Consider the following 18,293-nt stretch of genomic DNA (forward strand, 5'->3'; position numbering starts at 1 on the left):
TCCTGAAACGCCCCAAACTGGCGGCGCTCAGAGCCCGGCGAGCAGCTGCACTGGCACTCGGATGCCTCACTCGGACTTTTTTTTTTTTTGTTATTTCCCCCCTCAGCAGCGTTTTCACTTTTCGCGCTCCCTCCCCCCCTTCCCCACCACCCAGCCAACGCGACCATCGGTGCGGTTTGGCGTTCTGCACCGCGAACCGTTTATCCCGGGCTCATTCTCCCCCTCCTGACAGGGCGCTTCTCAGCCCGAGTCCCCTCACCGCAAAGCGCCAACACGGCAGGCAGCGCAGCCACCGGCGGCCGGGGCGGAGCTGGGGGGGAGAGCAGCGACACTTTATTAAACACCAGCGGGGAGGAGAGGAGGGCAGAGGGGCGCCCAGCAGGACCGCAGCCCCCTCCCCGCCTCAGACCCACGGGGCTCCCCTCAGCCCGCTCCCGCCCAACGAGGCGTTAACGGCCGGCCAACGGCCGTGCGCGCGCGCGCGCCGCTGGCGGCGGGGGCGGGCACGCGCATTCCCCCCTCTTTTCCTCTCCTCCCCCCACCCCGCGGCGCGCTCACCTTCCTCCTCGCCTCCCCGCCCCGGCCACACCCGCCCCACCTGCGGCGCATGCGCGGCCGTCGGCGGGGCAAGAGAGAGAGCGGGCGGGGTGCGGGGTGGGGGGGGGGGCTGCCGCCCCTTCCCTCCGCGCATGCGCCGGGCTCGGGTCGCCGTGGCAACGGGACGCGGTGCCAGGCAGGGCGGGGGCGGCCGGCGCTGATGGCGGGGGTGCTGTGCGGGTGGCTCAACGGGGAGGTGCGGCTCTCCCGCAGCCTCGGTGAGTGCAGCCGGGACATAAAGCCTGCGGCCGGGGAGGGGAGCCCCCGGGATGAGTCCCGCTGCTGTGCCCCGGAGCCTGGTGGTTTGATGAGGAGAGCCCTCAGGAGGGGGGGGGTGTCCTTCGAGTTGGGGGGGGGGGGTGCCAGGCGCCACAGACCCTCAGGAGGTGTGAGGAGAGGGTGGGTATATACACATATATAAGCATATATGCACAAATATATACATGTATGTACATAAATATGTTTATCTGTGTCTGCAGGGGACACAGTTCCTTTAATCGCTGCCCCGTTTGGGGATGCTGGCTTTGGAGAAGCAGCTGTTCCACGAGAGCCAGCACCTCTCCGTGGAAGCCCAGCTTTAAAAACTCTGTGTTTAACACTTTCCAGCAGAAAACTTCACGGTTATCCTGTATCGCCGTTGTCTCAATGACAGCCGCGACAAAGTTTGCAGAAAGCTCAGCAATTGTTGTTCGTAGCTCTTGCTATTGTCTGGGTGACAACCACGACAAAGTTTTAATTTTCAGCACCGAAAAGGAGAATTAGTTGATTGTGTGAAGCTGATGTTGCAAAATAACCGCACTGAAAGAAAACCTATTACTGGCTTAAAAAGGCAGCTCCTAAAATTCTTTTGAAATATTTAATAAGGCTTGTACTTGATTTTGTCATAAAAACAATAGTGAGTAATATTAAAATTAAAGTCTGAATTATTTTAATTATGTTATTCTTTCTGGGAAAAATAAACAACTTAGTTCCAGGATCATTTGCTGAAGAATTTTCTAATGGCTACCTCTTTGGAGAACTTCTACACAAATATGGCCTTCAGGATGACTTTAATAAATTTTCACAGAGCAGGTCAGTACATACGGATAACATGTCTGTTGCAGAAATCAGACAAAATATTTATTTTTCAGTTGGAATTTGCTAGTGCAGAGGGGAGAAGGCATGTGGAATTTACCAAAATTTAATGCAACTATCAGTGTAAGTCAAAAACTACTTCTATTTGATGCACTGCCAAGCTTCCTATTTCCACAGTTGATCATATTACTTTACAAACATTACACATTTTGATTGTAACTACGGTAGCAACAGGTTAGATCAAAGGTTCTAGAAGTCATAGAATCATAGAAGTCCTTCAGAATGTCTTTAACGCTGGAGATTCTGACATTGTCCACATAAGTTGAATGAAGCCTGGGATACTCAAGTCTGGTATGGTGGTGATCATTATATCTTCCATAAAATAGAAATGGTAGTGATGTGTTGTGAGCCTCTGAGTAAAGCCCTGGGAAAAGATAATATAATAATTTATACATTTACAAATAATCTCATGGAATATCCATGGTGAAGAATGAAGAAAAAAAAAAAAAAAGCAACTCACAAAACAGAAAGGTGAAAAATTTGCAGGTCTGTGAGGCTTGGTATGTTCATGAGGTAGTTCATGGGGTTCCCTGGCTTATGTGTCATTATGGCAAAAGATGGATCTTGGTGCACACATAGAACAAGTGTGCCAGGCTATGCATCCTCTTCCTGTTACTTCTGAATCTCTTTTGTGTTCTCTGCACTTCTCATTTATTTGTACCCTTTCCTATTCAAGTCCTACCAACTTGTAGGAGAGAAGCTTGAGTGCAGCTAATAGGTAGACAGCAGTTTCTGGTTTCTCTTTCTCAAAATTCTAGATCATTTGGGAATATTTCAGAATACTGAAGCACTCCTGGGGGCTCTTGGAAGAACATTAGGGTACCCACTGATAGCTTAAGGAGGCTTTTACTTCTACAAGCACTAGCAACATCTAAAAAGCTCTATCAACTATTAAGCTGTGGGGTAGATAGGGTACAACTATAATGTAAAAGGATACTCCGAGCTTTTGTTCCCAGATGACTTCTCATTAGGGAAGATCAAGCACTCTTTCAACAGATGCAAACAGAGGTTAGAAACTCTGCTGAGACAGCGAATGCATTCTCAGCAGATGTGGTGATGCACAATAGGGTGTGATCTGGAGAAACAACCCCAAAATGTCAGACCTCAAATCAGATTGATCTTCAGAGAAGGGAGACAATTTTCCATGTCTCAGGCTTTAGGGTGTCATGGTTCATCTTCTCTGAGACACTGCAGATACAGAAACTTGACCCTTCAGCTATCTGAGGGAGAGGCAGGCAGAGTTTGTGTTTGTAGGGTTGGGAGATGGAGGTAACTGGCAGCTTGTGCCTTCTGGCGAGAGAAGAAAGGCTCATGCTTCACCTGTTGATCCACAGCTGCAAAACAGTTTCTGTAGCAGATGAGAGGCTGGGGACTCAGAGGTTGTGCATCGGGGGTGGCTGATCTTGAACACACAGGATCACCAAGAGGAAGCGCTAAGTAATCACAGTGGGAGATTTTCTTTTACAGATGGAGGCCCCCATCTTCTGTCCTCGTGCAAGCTAGAAAGGTTTTCTACTTGCTAGAGGCTTGAGTCCAAGACTGCTCATCCAGCCGTTGGATTGTTACACATGCTGCTCTTCTGTGTGGGCACCAAGGATGCTGTCAGGGAGGCCTGAAGTATATCAAGAGTGGCCATGTGTTTCTGGAGTAAAAGTGAGAGAGGTGTGGGGCTCTAGGCACTTTTTTCCTCAATTCTGCAGGTGAGGTGGAAGAACCTAGTGGGGAGTGGATGGATCCTACAGGTCAACAACTGCTTGTGCAGCTGCTGTAATCAGTAGGGCTTTGTTTTTTACAATCACAGGATCCTCTCCGAAGATGGAGGGCTGCTAGGAAGAGATGGGAACCACCGCTCTTTGAGTAGGAAGAAGTACCTAAGGTCTTCTTGAGACAGCTGCAAGAATTCTCATGTTCACAGATCTTAGTCTGATTAGGAGACTTTAAACAAGTTGATATCTGCTGGAAAGGACAGACACAAGCAATCCATTAGGATACTGGAGTGCATTGATGATAACTTTCTGAGACAGGTGGTTGAGGGGCTGAAGAAGGGACATGTTCTGCTAGACCTAATATGTACAAACAAAGGAGGTCAGGGGCAGCACTGACTGCAGTGACCGTGAGATGGTGACCTCAGGATTCTGAGAGGAGGGAACAAGCTGAAAACAGTATCACAACTATAGGTTTCAGGAGAGAAGCTTGTTAAGGGACCTGCTTGGAAGAATCCTATACAAATCAGTCCTGGAGAGTAGAAGTGTCCAGGACAAGTGGCTGAATTTTTATTCAAAGGTCACCACCTTCAAGTATGAGAATAGTCCATCTCATTGTGAAGAAAATCAATGAAGGCAGCAGGAGGCATGAATGGATGAACAAGGATCTCTTGACTAAACTGAAACACAAAAAGAAAGCATACATGTACAAGATGTGGAAGCAGTGTTGGGTGGACAAGGACTTGACAAACAGTCTCTGAGTGTGCATGGGAGGCTTTAGGGAAGCCAAATCCCATCTGGAGTTAAAACTGGTGAGGGGCAGGAAGGGAAAACAAAAGGATTTTTACAGGTATTTCCACAGCAAAATGAAGACTAGGGAAAACATTACTGCTGAATGGGGCACAGGATCTAGTGGGGAAAAAAAAAAAAAAAAGTTTGAGATACTTAATGTCTTCTCTCTCTGTCTCTGCTGGTAAAACTTGCCTTCAGGAATCCCAGTCCCATAAGACTAGCAGGAAGACTTCTGGTGGAAGAGGATTAGCTTAAGGAACATTAAAAATGGTACAAATACACAAGTCTGTGGGATGTACCCACAAATGCTGAGGGACCTGGCTGATGTCACTGCTAGGTCACTCTCAATTATCTTTGAAAGGTGATGGTGACTGGGGGAGATTTCTTAGGACTGGAAATGTCACTCCTCTCTTCAAGGAAAGCAAGGAGGAATTGGTCAAGAACAAGATAGTCAGCCTTGCCTCAGTTCCTGAAAATTGATGGAACTAATGAGTATGGGAACATTTTCCAAGCATATTAAGGACAAGAAGATGCCTGGGAGTTATCACCGTGGCTTTATGAAGGGGAAATCATGCCTAACTAACCTGATAACAGCCTTCTGTAATGAGGTGATGGGCTCAGTGGAAGAGAGATCAGTATATGCTGCTTATTTTGACTTTTGACATCCTCCAACAAAGTTTGAATTTTGAGTTATTGATCGTGAGGAATATGGGCCTGGCAAAGAGCAAAGTCAGTACCCTGAACTTCCAAAGAACAAAATTCCAGCCATGTAAATACCTAGTGGATGGGATCACTTGGGACACTGCTCCTTGGGACAAAGAAGCAGAATGGAGCTAGCCACTCTTTAAGGATGTTTTCCTTACAGTACAAGAACTCTCTATTCCCCATGTAGGAAAGCAAGCAGGGAAGGCAGGATGGGATGGCTGAGCAAGGACCTGCTGGTCAGGCTGAGGTGCAAGAAGGAAATGCACAGGCAGTGGAAGCAGAGACATGAAGCATGGGAAGAGTACAGGGTTGCTGTCTGGGTGTGCAGAGGTGGGATCAGGAAAGCCAAGGCACAGATGGAACTGAGCTTGGCAAGGGGTGCAAAGAACAACAAGAAGGGATTCTGTAGGTACGTGGGCCAGAAAAGAAAGGCTAAGGAAAGTGTGTCCCCTCTGATGGATGAGAAGGAAGAATTGGTAATGACAGACCTGGAGAAGGCTGAAGTGCTCAACTTCTTTACCTCAGTCTTCACAGCCAGTCAGGCTTCCCATGTCTCTCATTCCCCTGAACCTATACCTGAGGGTGGGGGAGCAAAGTCCCTCCCAGCTTAAGTGAAGAGCAGGTTTGTGATGACCTGATGAAACTGAACAGGTACGAGGCTATGGGCCCTGCTGAGAAGCATCTCAGGGTCCTGAGGGCACTGGCTGATGGAGTTGCCAAACCTCTCTCCATCATATTTGAAAAGTCCTGGCAGTCAGGTGAAGTCACTGGTGCAGTGTCAAGGCACGTGCAGGACAAGGAGGTGATCTGAGACAGCCAGCATGGCTTCACCAAGGGCAAGTCATGCCTGATCAATTTGGTGGCCTTCTATGGCAGGGTGACTGCATCAATTGTTTGATGTCATCTACCTAGACTTCTTTAAGGCCTTTAACATGGCCCAACACGACATCCTGATCTCCAAATTGAAGAGAGGTGGATTTGAAGGGTGAACCATTCTGTGGATAAGGAATTGGCTTGATGGCCACACACAGAGAGTGGTGGTCAATGTCTCTATGTCCAGGCAGAGGCCAGTGATGAGTGGTGTCCCCCAGGGACACCGAGATGGGTGCTGTTTAGTATCTTTAACAGATATTAAAGATAAAATTATCTTTATCTTTTATCTTGTCTTGGGACCAATGCTGTTTAATATCTTTATCAACAACATAGATGGTGGGATTGAGTGCACCCTCAGCAAGCTTGCAGATGACACCAAGCTGAGAGGTACAGTCAGTGCAACAGAAGAAAGGGTGCCATCCAAAGGGACCTGGACAAACTTGAGAAGTGGGCCCATGTAAAACTAATGAGGTTCAAGTCAAAGAATGAGGTGCTGCACCTGGGTTGGGGCAAGCCCAGACATGAGGACAGAGAAAAACTCATTGGGAGAAAAACCTCACTGAGAGCAGCCCTGCTGCTCTTGGGGGCTCTTGTGGACAAAAAGCTTGACACGAGCCAGCAGTGTGTGCCTGCAGCCCAGAAGGCCAACTACGTCCTGGGCTGCACCAACAGAGGGGTGGGCAGCAGGTGGAGGGAGGGGATTGTGCCCCTCTGCTCTGCCTTGTGAGGCCCCACCTGGAGTGCTGCGTTCTTGCCTGGGGCCCCCAGCACAAGAGGGACGTGGGGCTGTTAGAGCAGGTCCAGAGGAGGGCCATGAAGACGATCAGATGGCTGGAGCTGCTCTCTAGTGAGGAAGGGCTGAGAGAGCTGGGGGTGTTCAGCCTGGAGAAAAGAAAGCTCTGGGGAGACCTCGTTGCAGCTTTTCAGTACTTAAATGGTGCTTATAAAAAGATGGAGTGTGAATTTTTACTTGGGTAGATAATGACAAGGTGGAGTGATTTTAAACTGAAGGAGGGGAGATTTAGGTTAGATGTTAGGAGGAAATTCTTCACTGTAGAAGTGTGGTGAGGCACTGGTACTGGCTGCCCAGAGAAGCAGTGGCTGCCTCATCCCTGGAGGTGTTCCAGACCAGGTTGGATTGGGCCCTGGGCAACCTGATCTAGTGGCTGGCATCCCTGCCTATGGCAGTGGGGTTGGAACTAGATGGTCTTTAATGTCCCTTGGACCCCTTTCAACTCACGCCATTCTATGATGAAACAGATGAGTTGTGGTCGAGGGAGGTGAAACGAATGAAGTATGGACTAGGGAAGTGGCCAGTGAGGTGGACTGAAAACTGGCTGAACTTCCAGGTTGTTACCAGAACCACAAAGTGCAGCTGAGAAGTAGTGATTAGTACTGTACCCAGGGGTCAATTCTGAGACCAAAACTGTTTAACATCTTTATTATCGACTTGCATGATGAGATAGAGTGTAACCTCAGTCAGTCTGCAGACCACAAAACTGGAAGGAGTGTTTGATAGAGCAGATGGTTGTGGTTGCCATTCAGAGGGACCTTGATGGGCTGGAGAAAAGGGCTGTCAACAGTCTCATGAAGTGCAGCAAAGGGAAATGCAAAGTGCTGTATCTGGGAAGGAAAGTTCCATGCATCAGTTTAAACTGGTGGCCAACTGTCTTGAAAGCAGCCGTGCAGAGAAGAGGCCTTGGACGGCAACAAGCTGACTGTGAGTCAGCCATGTACACTTGCTGCAAAGAAGGCTGACAGCATCCTGGACTATGTCAAGAAGAATTTTGCCATCAGTTTGAAGATAAAGATCGCCATATGAGGAAGAACTTCTTTACTGTGAGGGTGACAGAACACTACAGCATGCTGCCAAGAGATGTTGTGGAGTCTCCTTTGGAGATATTCAAAACCTGCCTGGATGTGATCCTGTATAACATGCTCTAGGTGACCCTGCAGCTGGGTTAGACTAGATCTCTGGAGGTCTCTTCCAACCTCAACCATTCCCTTCTTCTGTGAAGGAATCATAGAATCATAGAATCATAGAATATCCTGAGTTGGAAGGGACCCTTAAGGATCATCAAGTCCAACTCTTGACACCGCACAGGTCTACCCAAAAGTTCAGACCATGTGACTAAGTGCACAGTCCAATCTCTTCTTAAATTCAGACAGGCTCGGTGCAGTGACCACTTCCCTGGGGAGCCTGTTCCAGTGTGCAATCACCCTCTCTGTGAAGAACCCCCTCCTGATGTCAAGCCTAAATTTCCCCTGCCTCAGCTTAACCCCGTTTCCGCGGGTCCTGTCACTGGTGTTAATGGAGAAAAGGTCTCCTGCCTCTCGACACCCCCTTACGAGGAAGTTGTAGACTGTGATGAGGTCTCCCCTCAGCCTCCTCTTCTCCAGGCTGAACAGGCCCAGTGACCTCAGCCTAGGAGGCTCTACTCAGCCCTGGTGAGACCTTATCTGAAATGCTGTGTCCAGTTTGGGGTTCCCAAGTACAAGAATGACCTGGATATATTGGAGGAGGTCAAGGAAAATGCCTTAACAATTATTAAGGTCCTGAAATAACCAACATGAGAGAAAGGAAGGTTGTATTCTTTACCATGATATTCCATGACTTCATCAGGATATTTTGATACTTTCTGCCTTCTCTTCCTTTTACATTTGCTAGTGACATGGATCCTTTAACAGCTATTAACTGATACAATAATACAATAACTGAACTGATATAATATTTCCTCGGTTTCAAGATACTCCTCCTGCACATTAAAGGCAATTATTTCTGTGTAATAGTCATTATATAGTCCTGGAATCTTGGAAGAACCCATGCTTGACAAATCTTACTAGTTATCTATAAAGTAATACTTTTAATTTTTGAGTGTACTATATTATTCAAGGGTCATTTGGTAAACTGTCATCACTCTAATATGTTTTAGTACAGACCAAGGGAAGATCGTAACTACTGGTGTGGCAGTGGAGGAAGTAAGGGCAACTGTAATCTAGAGAGTAATAACTGAAAAGAATGGGTGGTCATTTTGATGACCTTCTCAAGCTTTGCTTAACTATATTAGCTGCTTGTGTTGTGCAGTTCTTTATATAGAACATAGGCATATATATAGTCATAAAAGGAAGAGAATAATAATTGAGAAAGTGGTACTACCTTTTTGAAAGGAACACTGCTGGAAAACATCTTCCAGTTAGTCTGTCTGTATTTGAAAAATTAAATACTATAGTTTTGTCTTATCTCTGAAAATGATTGTGAGATAAGGTTTAGAACATCTTTGTATTATCAAGCATGTTTAAGAATTTCCATCTGATCTGTTTACACAATAAAAAATTAAGAGGTCATGTCACCACAGTTTTTCAATGCATCCAAGATTTCTGACAGTAGGTGTCACCTTAATATTGAATCAATAGCAGAAAGATGTTCAATAGCTGTAAGCTAAATTTATATATAATTCTATAAGAAATAAGGCATGGATTGTTATAGTGAGATTGATTAACTCCAGGACTGTTTTATCTAGGTGTATTGTGAATTCTGAGAGACCAGGAGGTCTTCAAGTTAAAATTCAACATTTTTGTAGAATTATGGTGTTGCTCTACTGACTTCAAAACCTTTTTGGTTCATGTAAATGAACTATTACGAAGTTAAGTGATAGAGCAGCGTAGAAATGTTCTGACTCAGCCAGTAGTTATGGATTCGCTGAACGAAATCTGATAGCATGTTAATTGTGAAATATTGATAATTTATTTTTCTTCTTTTTGGCCTATCTACTGATCTCAAGTGTTTCCACAAGAGAATCTATACATCAAGAAAAATAATTTATCTGGAATCCACCATTTCTCTTCTGAATGTAAATTTTGCTCACTGGGACCACAGTCTTTATTTTTCAACACTACACCAAGCCATATGTCCATTTCTTTTTATTGAGGAAAAAAAGTGACAAGGTGTTGTGAGGGTTAATAGATTACATAGGTGTTTTTTGTTTGTTTGTTTGTTTTGTTTTTAATTTCCTGTATTTTGGCTGGTTAGAGCTCACATGGATTGATACAGTTTAATAAACTTCATTCTAGTTCCTTTTACCTTTTGTGGATGGTATACTTTTAGCTGCAATTTGGAGTAAGCTTTTGCTGTCAGTTGTACTTCTTGTGTGCATGTATCAAGATTTATATAACCCAATGTGTCTTCGATTTCTCCCCCAAAGTTATTCCTAGTAGGCCAATCTATTAGCATGTACTACAGGATAAAATCTAAAACAAAGTGTGTATCACATCACTCTAAGAAAGTCCATTGTGTTTTTTTTTTTCCACTTCCTATCTTGATATGAGATAAATGTGATGACAATGTTTATTGCAGCAAGTTGGAATTGAAAGTACATTTATGGTTTTTTTTTTTTTTTCTTTGTTTTTAATCACATAGGGTTGCAAGTGCAAAACTTAACAATTTTTCTCTCCTGGAACCCACGCTTCACCTCCTTGGTGTACAGTTTAATGAGAATGTGGCTCAAGACATCATGACAGGGCAGCATGGGGCTGCAACAAAGCTTTTGTATGAATTGTACATTGCTTTAGAAAAAAAGAGAAAAACAAAGCTCACTGCAGTAGCCATGGAAGCAATGAGACCTACAGCACCTGCAAAGCTCAAGTCTATCGGAAGTGTTTTGTATCAAGAGGTAGCTAACTATACCAATTTTGTATAAATGTATAGGAAAATAAGGTAGCTTATTTACGTGTATCTCTCAAGCATATTTCATGCTTCCCCTCCCTGCTTTTTAGATTTCTTGTTCAAAACCAGTGTGCTTCTATGGAAAAGATGAAATCCTTTGCCATGTCCTGTACATAGACACTGGGATTGCCTGGTTTATATGTGATTCATGAGGATAATGACCATCTGTGTTCCTTTTCGTTCCTTTGTTTTGTGTTCCTTTGTTTTGGCTTATTCTGTCTTACCTGCTCTCCAGCCTTAAAATATGTATAACAACAAAGACTATAAGTTGTTCAGTGGCTGCTGTAATACTTATTTGATCAGTACAGATTGCAGACAGCTTTGGAGTCGAGGTGTGAAATTAGGTATAAATGTTTCCTGAAGGGGAAATTAGTTTGTGTTGGTTGTCCATGGTGACTTGATTCCTTCTGTTACATGTCTCCCCATATATTTATACTAGACTCCAGCTGGCCAAGTAACCGTATGCTGAATAATGCAAAGAGGAAAATAAAAAGGCAAAGAGAGTATCTTGAGAGGAAGGCATTATTTGTATAGTACATTCTGTTAAGGACATTCTTCTCATCTTCAACAGTAACGTTCAGCATGTGCAGAGCATTATTTGTTACCAGGATGAGCAATCTTTAAGAAGCTATTCATCACGAATCAAATTCAGCTGGGTGAAACTTCACATTTTTTCTAGCACACATCCTAACAAAACATAAAGTGTACCAACAAATGCAGAGAGAGCACCAAACAGCCACGACATCCCTTCACATATATGAATAGCTTAAAGAAGATAAAGCAACTGAGATTGCTCCTGTGAATAGATACATTCATCATAAAATCATTAAGGTTGGAAGGGAGCTCTGGAGGTCACATAATCCAGCCACCCTGCTCCTCTAACCAGAGTTAACTATGTCAGGGTGCTCAGGACCTTGTCCAGTTGGTTCTTGAATGTCTTCAAAGATGGAGACTTCATAAAATATCTGGGCAAATTGTTGAGCAACATTTCCATGAAAAAAAAATTTTCTTATGTTTAAGTTGAATGTCTTAGATTTTCATTTGGCATTGTTCAAGTTCAGTTCTGCAAGTTCTTTTCAATAGAGCTGGTCCTTTATTTAAAAAACAAAACAAAACAAAAACAAACCAACAAACAACAACAACAACAACAACAAAACACAAAAAAAAAAAACACAACTCCACCATGTTTAGATACTGTTCTGCGGATATTAACACCAGAAAACATAGTTGGAAATAACTATCGTAAAATTGTCACATTTAAGTACAATTTCTCTTACTGTTTCTGACTTGACTATCTTGAAATGTAATTTCAGCGTTTGAAATCTTTAACTCCACGTCAGGCAGATTTGCAGCTACAGCAGGTTTCAGAGCATTTTGAAATGAAGTCTAAAGCAATGGAAGATAAAATAGCTCGTATACATATTTCAGAACAACAGAAAGTTCAGAAGCTTCGAGAGGAACAAAGAGCCCAAGACATTGAAAAGGTGACTAATTACATTTAATAGAGACTTCTGAAGAAGTATTTTCTTAAGATCACGTACAGAGTTGTGCTGCCCCATCATGTTTACAGAAAAGCAAAGAAAGAGGGCGCTCTTAGAAAGCATTGAGGTGGAGATATAAAGCCAATACAGTCTTGTAAGACCATTAAAAAACATTAATATTTCAAAATGACACCATGTTAAGAGTACATGTATTTGCATGTTTTTATGCAAGAAAAATCTTAAGAAATTTGAAGAAAAAGTGTCAATTTCACAACTCTAAGTGTTTAAAGTGTTCTTATAAAGGAGGTTTGTGAAAGTTTTCATTTTAAAGAAAAAGTTGGAGCATTGTTCAGAAGCAGGATAAAGATATAAGGAAGGGGACCTACATGTATAGTGGATATGGCTTCAGTGCATCTTTTAGCTCTGTGTAGATGTTTCCATTAAATCAAAAAGATGAACTATTTTTTTCAGCATATGGGAACACTCTTCCAAAGTACAGGCTGTAGTTTATATAGAAGAATTGGCAGTCAAGGAATTCCTAGTCAAGGAATATTAAGCCACGATGAATTAGAAATTGGTATGGCTAGAATCAAAGAACAAAAGAATGTCCCATGGTGGAAGGGATGTACATGGGTCATTGAGTCCAACTCCTGGCTCCACATAGGACCACCCAAAAATCAACCCATTTGTCTGAGAGCGTTGTCCAAACACTCCTGGAACTCTGGTAGGCTTTGGGCTGTGACCACTGCCCTGAGGAACCTGTCCCAGTGCCTGGCCACCCTCTCAGTCAAGAACCTTTTCCTAGTAATCAGTTTGAACATCCCCTGTCCCAGCTCCATGCCATTCCCTCGGGTCCTGTCACTGTCCCCAGAGAGCAGAGCTCAGCGCCTGCCCCTCCGCTCCCTTCGCGAGGGAGCTGCAGGCCGCTATGAGGCCTCCCCTCAGCCTGCTCTCTTTGGGCCTCTGACAAGGGACCTCAGCTGCTCCTCACATGTCTTCCCCTCCACACCCTTCACCATCTCTGTAGTTCTCCTTTGAACACTCAAATAGTTTTATGTCCTTCTTATATTGTGTCACTCAAAGCTGCAGGTAGTACCTGAGGTGAGGTTGCAGCAGCACAGTGCAGTACCGTGCCTGATGCACCCCAGTGTACAGTTGGCCCTTTTGGCTGTCAGGGTGCACTGTTGACTCACTTTCAACTTTCTGTTGACCAAAACCCTTAGATCCCTTTCTGTGGAGCTGTTAATTAAAAGCGTCTTTCAGTGGTTATTTACATGTAGTTCTTCTGTTGCCACTGCAAGAACAAGAATAGAAATAAATGACTAAGTGACTCTTTAAGTATCTACAAAAGAAAATATGAACAATATCCCAAACATTTTCAAGATTTTTTTTTAAAGATTTTTTAAAAATTCTATTTGATTTTATACTTATTTATTTTTTAGATTTCTTTGAATCTTTGTAGAAAAATGTTTTTTTCCCACACAACTCTTCTTTTAACTGCATGTATCTGTAGTGCACTTTAATGGTGTCAATTAAATTTTTGCTAATGCTTAATCATCTGAGACTCAGTATTGAGTGGTAGCATTGCCTCACAGTATGTGTGTTTTTCAGTTTCTGTTCTGAATTCTAACTAGAAACAGGTGCTAGACTAGAGCTAACATTTAATACAACCCTTTAAATGCCTCTCAGGCATTGAGTACAAACTGTTTTTTTTTTGTTTGTTTTGTTTTATTTTTTACAGACATGCTTCTATTGCACCTCATCCCTTGTTAACGCAGGCATAGCTGGGATGGGATGGTTTAGGATAGGATAGGATAGGATAGGATAGGATAGGATAGGATAGGATAGGATAGGATAGGATAGGATAGGATAGGATAGGATAGGATAGGATAGGTAAGTTTGGTTGGAAGGGACCTTCAAAGATCTTCCAGTCCAACTGCATGGATCAGATTTTCTGATACTGGTACTTAAAATATTTTTTCATTCTCAACTATTGAGAATATGTATTAGCATATTGAAAAGCTGTCAAATGACTCTGTATGTGGAGTGATGCTTTAATTTAAAATGCATCTGTTTCATCATAGAAACATAGAACGGCTTGGGTTGGAAGGGATCTTAAAGATCATCTAGTTCCAACCTTGCCATAAGCAGGGAAAGCAGGGATGCCACCCATTAGATCAGGTTGCCTAGGGCTTTGTCCAACCTGATCTTGAACACCTCCAGGGAGGTGTTCATCCACAACTTTCATGGTATTTTAATGAATCTTTTTTTTTTTTTTTTAATAATCATTTGCTATTCTCTCTGTCACTCTTTTATTATTATTATTATTATTATTATTATTATTATTATTATTATTATTATTATTATTATTATTATTATTATTATTATTATTATTATTATTATTATTATTATTATTCCTAAAAGATTTTTTTTTCCTTATGGGTTAATCACATTTCCTTCATGGGTAAATATATCATGTATTAGGTCTACATAGTATATTTTGTTTCAACTCAAGTATCTGAACACATTATGTTAAATATTCAGCATCGCATAGGAAGAAGGAGACAAAATGAAATAATGGCCAAGATTCAAGCAGCCATTATACAGGTTCCAAAGCCACGACCAAACTACACAATAAAAGCTATTGAAGCCCAAAAATTGCTAAAGAAGAAAAGAGAAGCAGAGGTAACATCTATATTTCATTAATGGTAATTATATGAACTGGGAAAACATTATTTTCTGGAAGCATTTACACTTAGGAATACTGTATTTGCGCCATCTAAAGCTGATGATACAACTTGTGAAATTATATAGAAGACTCAATGTGAACTGGGCAAAATATGTGTGATTCAACATTTGTTACACAGGAAAAATTGTTTTGAAGGAAGAGAAAGTTCTTATTGCATAAATAAATAGATAGATGCTTTTAAATGTAGAGTATCCAAACAGAGTTGCTTGAATAAATATTAGGGATAAATTTAAGCTAGTAAAAGCAGAACATAGACCATAATACGTTATTGCAAAATCCCTGAATAGTGGGAATTATACGAGCTAGTAGAGTCCTATGCAAACTGTGTCTTGCAGGATGGAAAGCTGCAAAAATTTAGGATTTTGTCTGGTGAACATAGGTGTAGATAAGAAAAAGGGAAAAAGTAAATAGAAATGAAAAGAAGAAGGAAATAGTCTTGCCTTTCATCTTGATGTAGTTGACGCTCAATGTATTTTCAGTGTAAACTTTTTTGTGGTACTAACATGAAGCATAAATCATTCCCTAGTATTTACTCTGTGAAAAAATAGTTGAAGCTTCCTTACGACACTTTGTGAAGAGAAAAACATTAAATTTTATGTTATTTCTTTAGGACACTTACAAGGAGATTAACAAGTTTGAGAAGTCTATTGCAGGAAGGCTCTCTGCAGTATACAGCCAAGTCTCTGACAGGTAATATCTGGATATTAGATTGTTAAGCTTAGACAGTACCTTAGGCACCTTAGGTGCCTACTCTCTGTGGAGACAGCTATTTGAAGGAAATATAATGTATTGCTTAGTTTAAACTGTGATTCTCCTTAGAGTGATTGTCTATATGTCTGTTAGCATTACAAGTATTCCAACTCCAGCTGTTCGTGTTTTTACCTAGTTTTTATATAATTGTGTTAGGGATGGCTCAAACTTCCCTCTCTCCTTTTTGCAATATATGCAGCAACAGAGGGCACAAAGTGCATCTCTTTTTCTCTGTTTATTTCAGTCATTGAATCTGTATTGTTGGTTAGACTTGCAGAAAGAAGAGAGAGGTGGTGGATATATATACATGGTACCAAATTTCAAAGAAAAGTAACCTTTCTCCTTAAATATGCTTTACAGGCAATTCACATAGAGGGAGATGTTGGTTAATTTGTGAATAATTATAAGCAATAGGCGTTCTGTCACCTTTAATGGTATGTATACAAAATTTAGAAGAGGTGGCAGTCATGCATGCTGCTCTGGATACTGCTGTGTGAAAGCAACATCTGATTAATAACTGCAAAATTGTGCTCAGAGAGTTTGGTTATATGTAAAGAGTAAACTATGTTTAATATTCTGCAATCCTAATTTATTGTTTCTGCAGAATTCTTTCTGCAGAAAGGTTTCTGTATTAAATATTGGCAAATGAGCTATTTGGCAGTTGGCTTATGTAAAGTCTGGAGCTCTCTGGACTCAGTGGTGATTGTGGGGTATAAGGGTGTCAAGAAGTAGCCACAATGCTCATGAACATTGCTGTCCAAGATAATTCTGTGCACTTGTCAGACTTGCATACAACTTCACAGGGATCTATATGAAAACACCTCTAAAAAACGTAAGTCCCGTAAAGTCGATAAACTTTTTATATTTTGATCTTTTTGATCAGTGATATACAAGAATCGTTGCAAACACAGAAGTTGAAAGTACCAACCCCAGAAACCACAGCACAAACAGCAACTGAACTATTAAATGTTTATTCAGATGATGAATATATAAGAAAAATTCAAAAACGTTTGGAGGAAGATACATTTGCTAGAGAACAACGAGAAAAAAGACGACGAAAAATGCTAGTGGAACAGTTAATAGCACATGAAGCACAGGAGGTAAGAGAAGTACATAACCCATGCACAATTAGTAACCTAAATATATACTTACGAAGTAACACTATTTTTAAGGGCTGAATGAAATTTGAAGGGGAGAAAGGGAGGTATATACATTTTATCTCTGAAAATAACTTTTATGCATTGTTATTCCTTGAAAATTATGGAAGGTTTTGCATTCTTTCTCACCACTTTTATGTCATACTTCATCCTTATAAATCATAAAGGCTGAAATGAAAGCAGCAGAGCTTAGGTGATTAAAAACCAGTTGAAGGCCTGCCTGATATTTTCCCCAAAAAGAATAAAAAAAAAGGTGACCTTCAAACTATCAAAATGCATTCTGGGTCTGAAGATGGTAGTACTCAAAAATCAACAAATGTGACAGTTGAAAATCTGTATTTGCAACTATATCTAGACTGGATTAATTTTAAAATGGTTGTGCAGGGTAGTATGAAGAAGCAAAATACTTATTTTGCAGAGCTTTGATTTTTGAAGTGTTATGGAATAGAAAGTGTGTCTTGGGAGGATGTCTCTATTGTGTCCAAAAATGGTTGTTGCAGGTTATTCTATTTGACTTTTGTCTTGAAAGCATAAGGCTTTTCAGGTTCCTCCTCAGACACTTCTTTTAAAAAGCAGCTCTTAGATTGTTGACTTCACACAACTTCTCTGTAAAAAATGATGGCATCAAACATACCTTTGTAACTTACTGGAGTTTGTCTGTAATTTCGAGTTATCTTATATTTTAGTATTATTGCATTTAGAGTTCTTAGCTTAGATCAAGTAGATTGAACCCACTGTAGCTAAGCCTGTCACCCCAGGTATTTCATAATAACAGCACTGAAGATGCATGGCTCCTCTTAAAAGAAAAAGTATTAATTATAGATATATATATATTAAAGCACTGGCATATATTGTCTGGAGAGATTTTTGAAGTTGTTGAGGAAAATGTAAGTTTATTGGGGTAGACATTTAGAAATTAGATGGCTTCTCAATATTTCTCCCAGGTCTGTATTCTGTGGGAAAGTAAGGATATCTCTTGTGGCTTAGACTAAGAGTCTGTACATCCACACATGCTGTATTTGAGCTCTCACTCAAAGTGATTCTTTAAAATGTTCTTGTTGATATGCATAGATTGTGAAGAAGTTTTGCCATCCAGCTGTCTTAAATCTCTGTAATTAAAAAACTTCCATCAGCAGTTACAGCCCCAGTATACTCCAGTAGCCTGGACCAATGGTTCCAGTAGCCATGGCTATCAGCTGATGGCCGTATGGTATCAGCAGCTATTACTGGGGTGTTTGGTAGAGACAGTAGCACTAAGCCAACAAAGCCAGCCAGTGCTATCCAGGTCAGATGGCTGGTCCACCTGCAGTCACAGAACAAACCTTGCCAGTTTGAGATGGAGGAATTGCCGATAATGTTCTTCTAATCAGACTGTCTCCAGTGGGGCTCCAAAGCAAGGCAAAAGTAACAATAATATCTCTAACTTCCCAGGAAATAAATAATCTTCGATGTAGGGACAATAAAGGGACTACAAGGATTAGAAGGAAAGACAAGTGATGAGTTGACCAAAACAACAGCCTGACCAGATAAAAGAATCTATTTAGTGCCACTTCTCTTTTGAATTATCAGAGGAAGAAGTTACTGGTTGGAATTCTATGAGAGTTGAGAAATTACATATTGCTTGATTTA

General features: G+C 41.7%; 2 protein-coding genes across 2 annotated transcripts in view; one reads left to right on the forward strand and one right to left on the reverse strand.

Moving 5' to 3' along the window:
- PRLR (prolactin receptor) overlaps window positions 1-434 on the reverse strand; it is a 169,035-nt gene extending 168,601 nt beyond the window's left edge. The window contains exon 1 of the mRNA XM_068666367.1: window positions 260-434. The gene's annotated coding sequence lies outside the window, so the exon portion shown is untranslated. The remainder of the gene's footprint in view (window positions 1-259) is intronic.
- A 248-nt stretch (window positions 435-682) lies between these two features.
- SPEF2 (sperm flagellar 2) overlaps window positions 683-18,293 on the forward strand; it is a 68,724-nt gene continuing 51,113 nt past the window's right edge. Inside the window, exons 1-7 of the mRNA XM_068666369.1 lie at window positions 683-815; window positions 1,566-1,668; window positions 10,222-10,474; window positions 11,841-12,011; window positions 14,553-14,693; window positions 15,368-15,447; window positions 16,391-16,607. Of these exons, the coding sequence (XP_068522470.1) occupies window positions 758-815; window positions 1,566-1,668; window positions 10,222-10,474; window positions 11,841-12,011; window positions 14,553-14,693; window positions 15,368-15,447; window positions 16,391-16,607 (1,023 nt within the window). The 5' untranslated portion in view covers window positions 683-757. The remainder of the gene's footprint in view (window positions 816-1,565; window positions 1,669-10,221; window positions 10,475-11,840; window positions 12,012-14,552; window positions 14,694-15,367; window positions 15,448-16,390; window positions 16,608-18,293) is intronic.

Source organism: Anas acuta, chromosome Z (assembly GCF_963932015.1).
Source record: "Anas acuta chromosome Z, bAnaAcu1.1, whole genome shotgun sequence".
NCBI classification, from domain to species: Eukaryota; Metazoa; Chordata; class Aves; order Anseriformes; family Anatidae; genus Anas; species Anas acuta.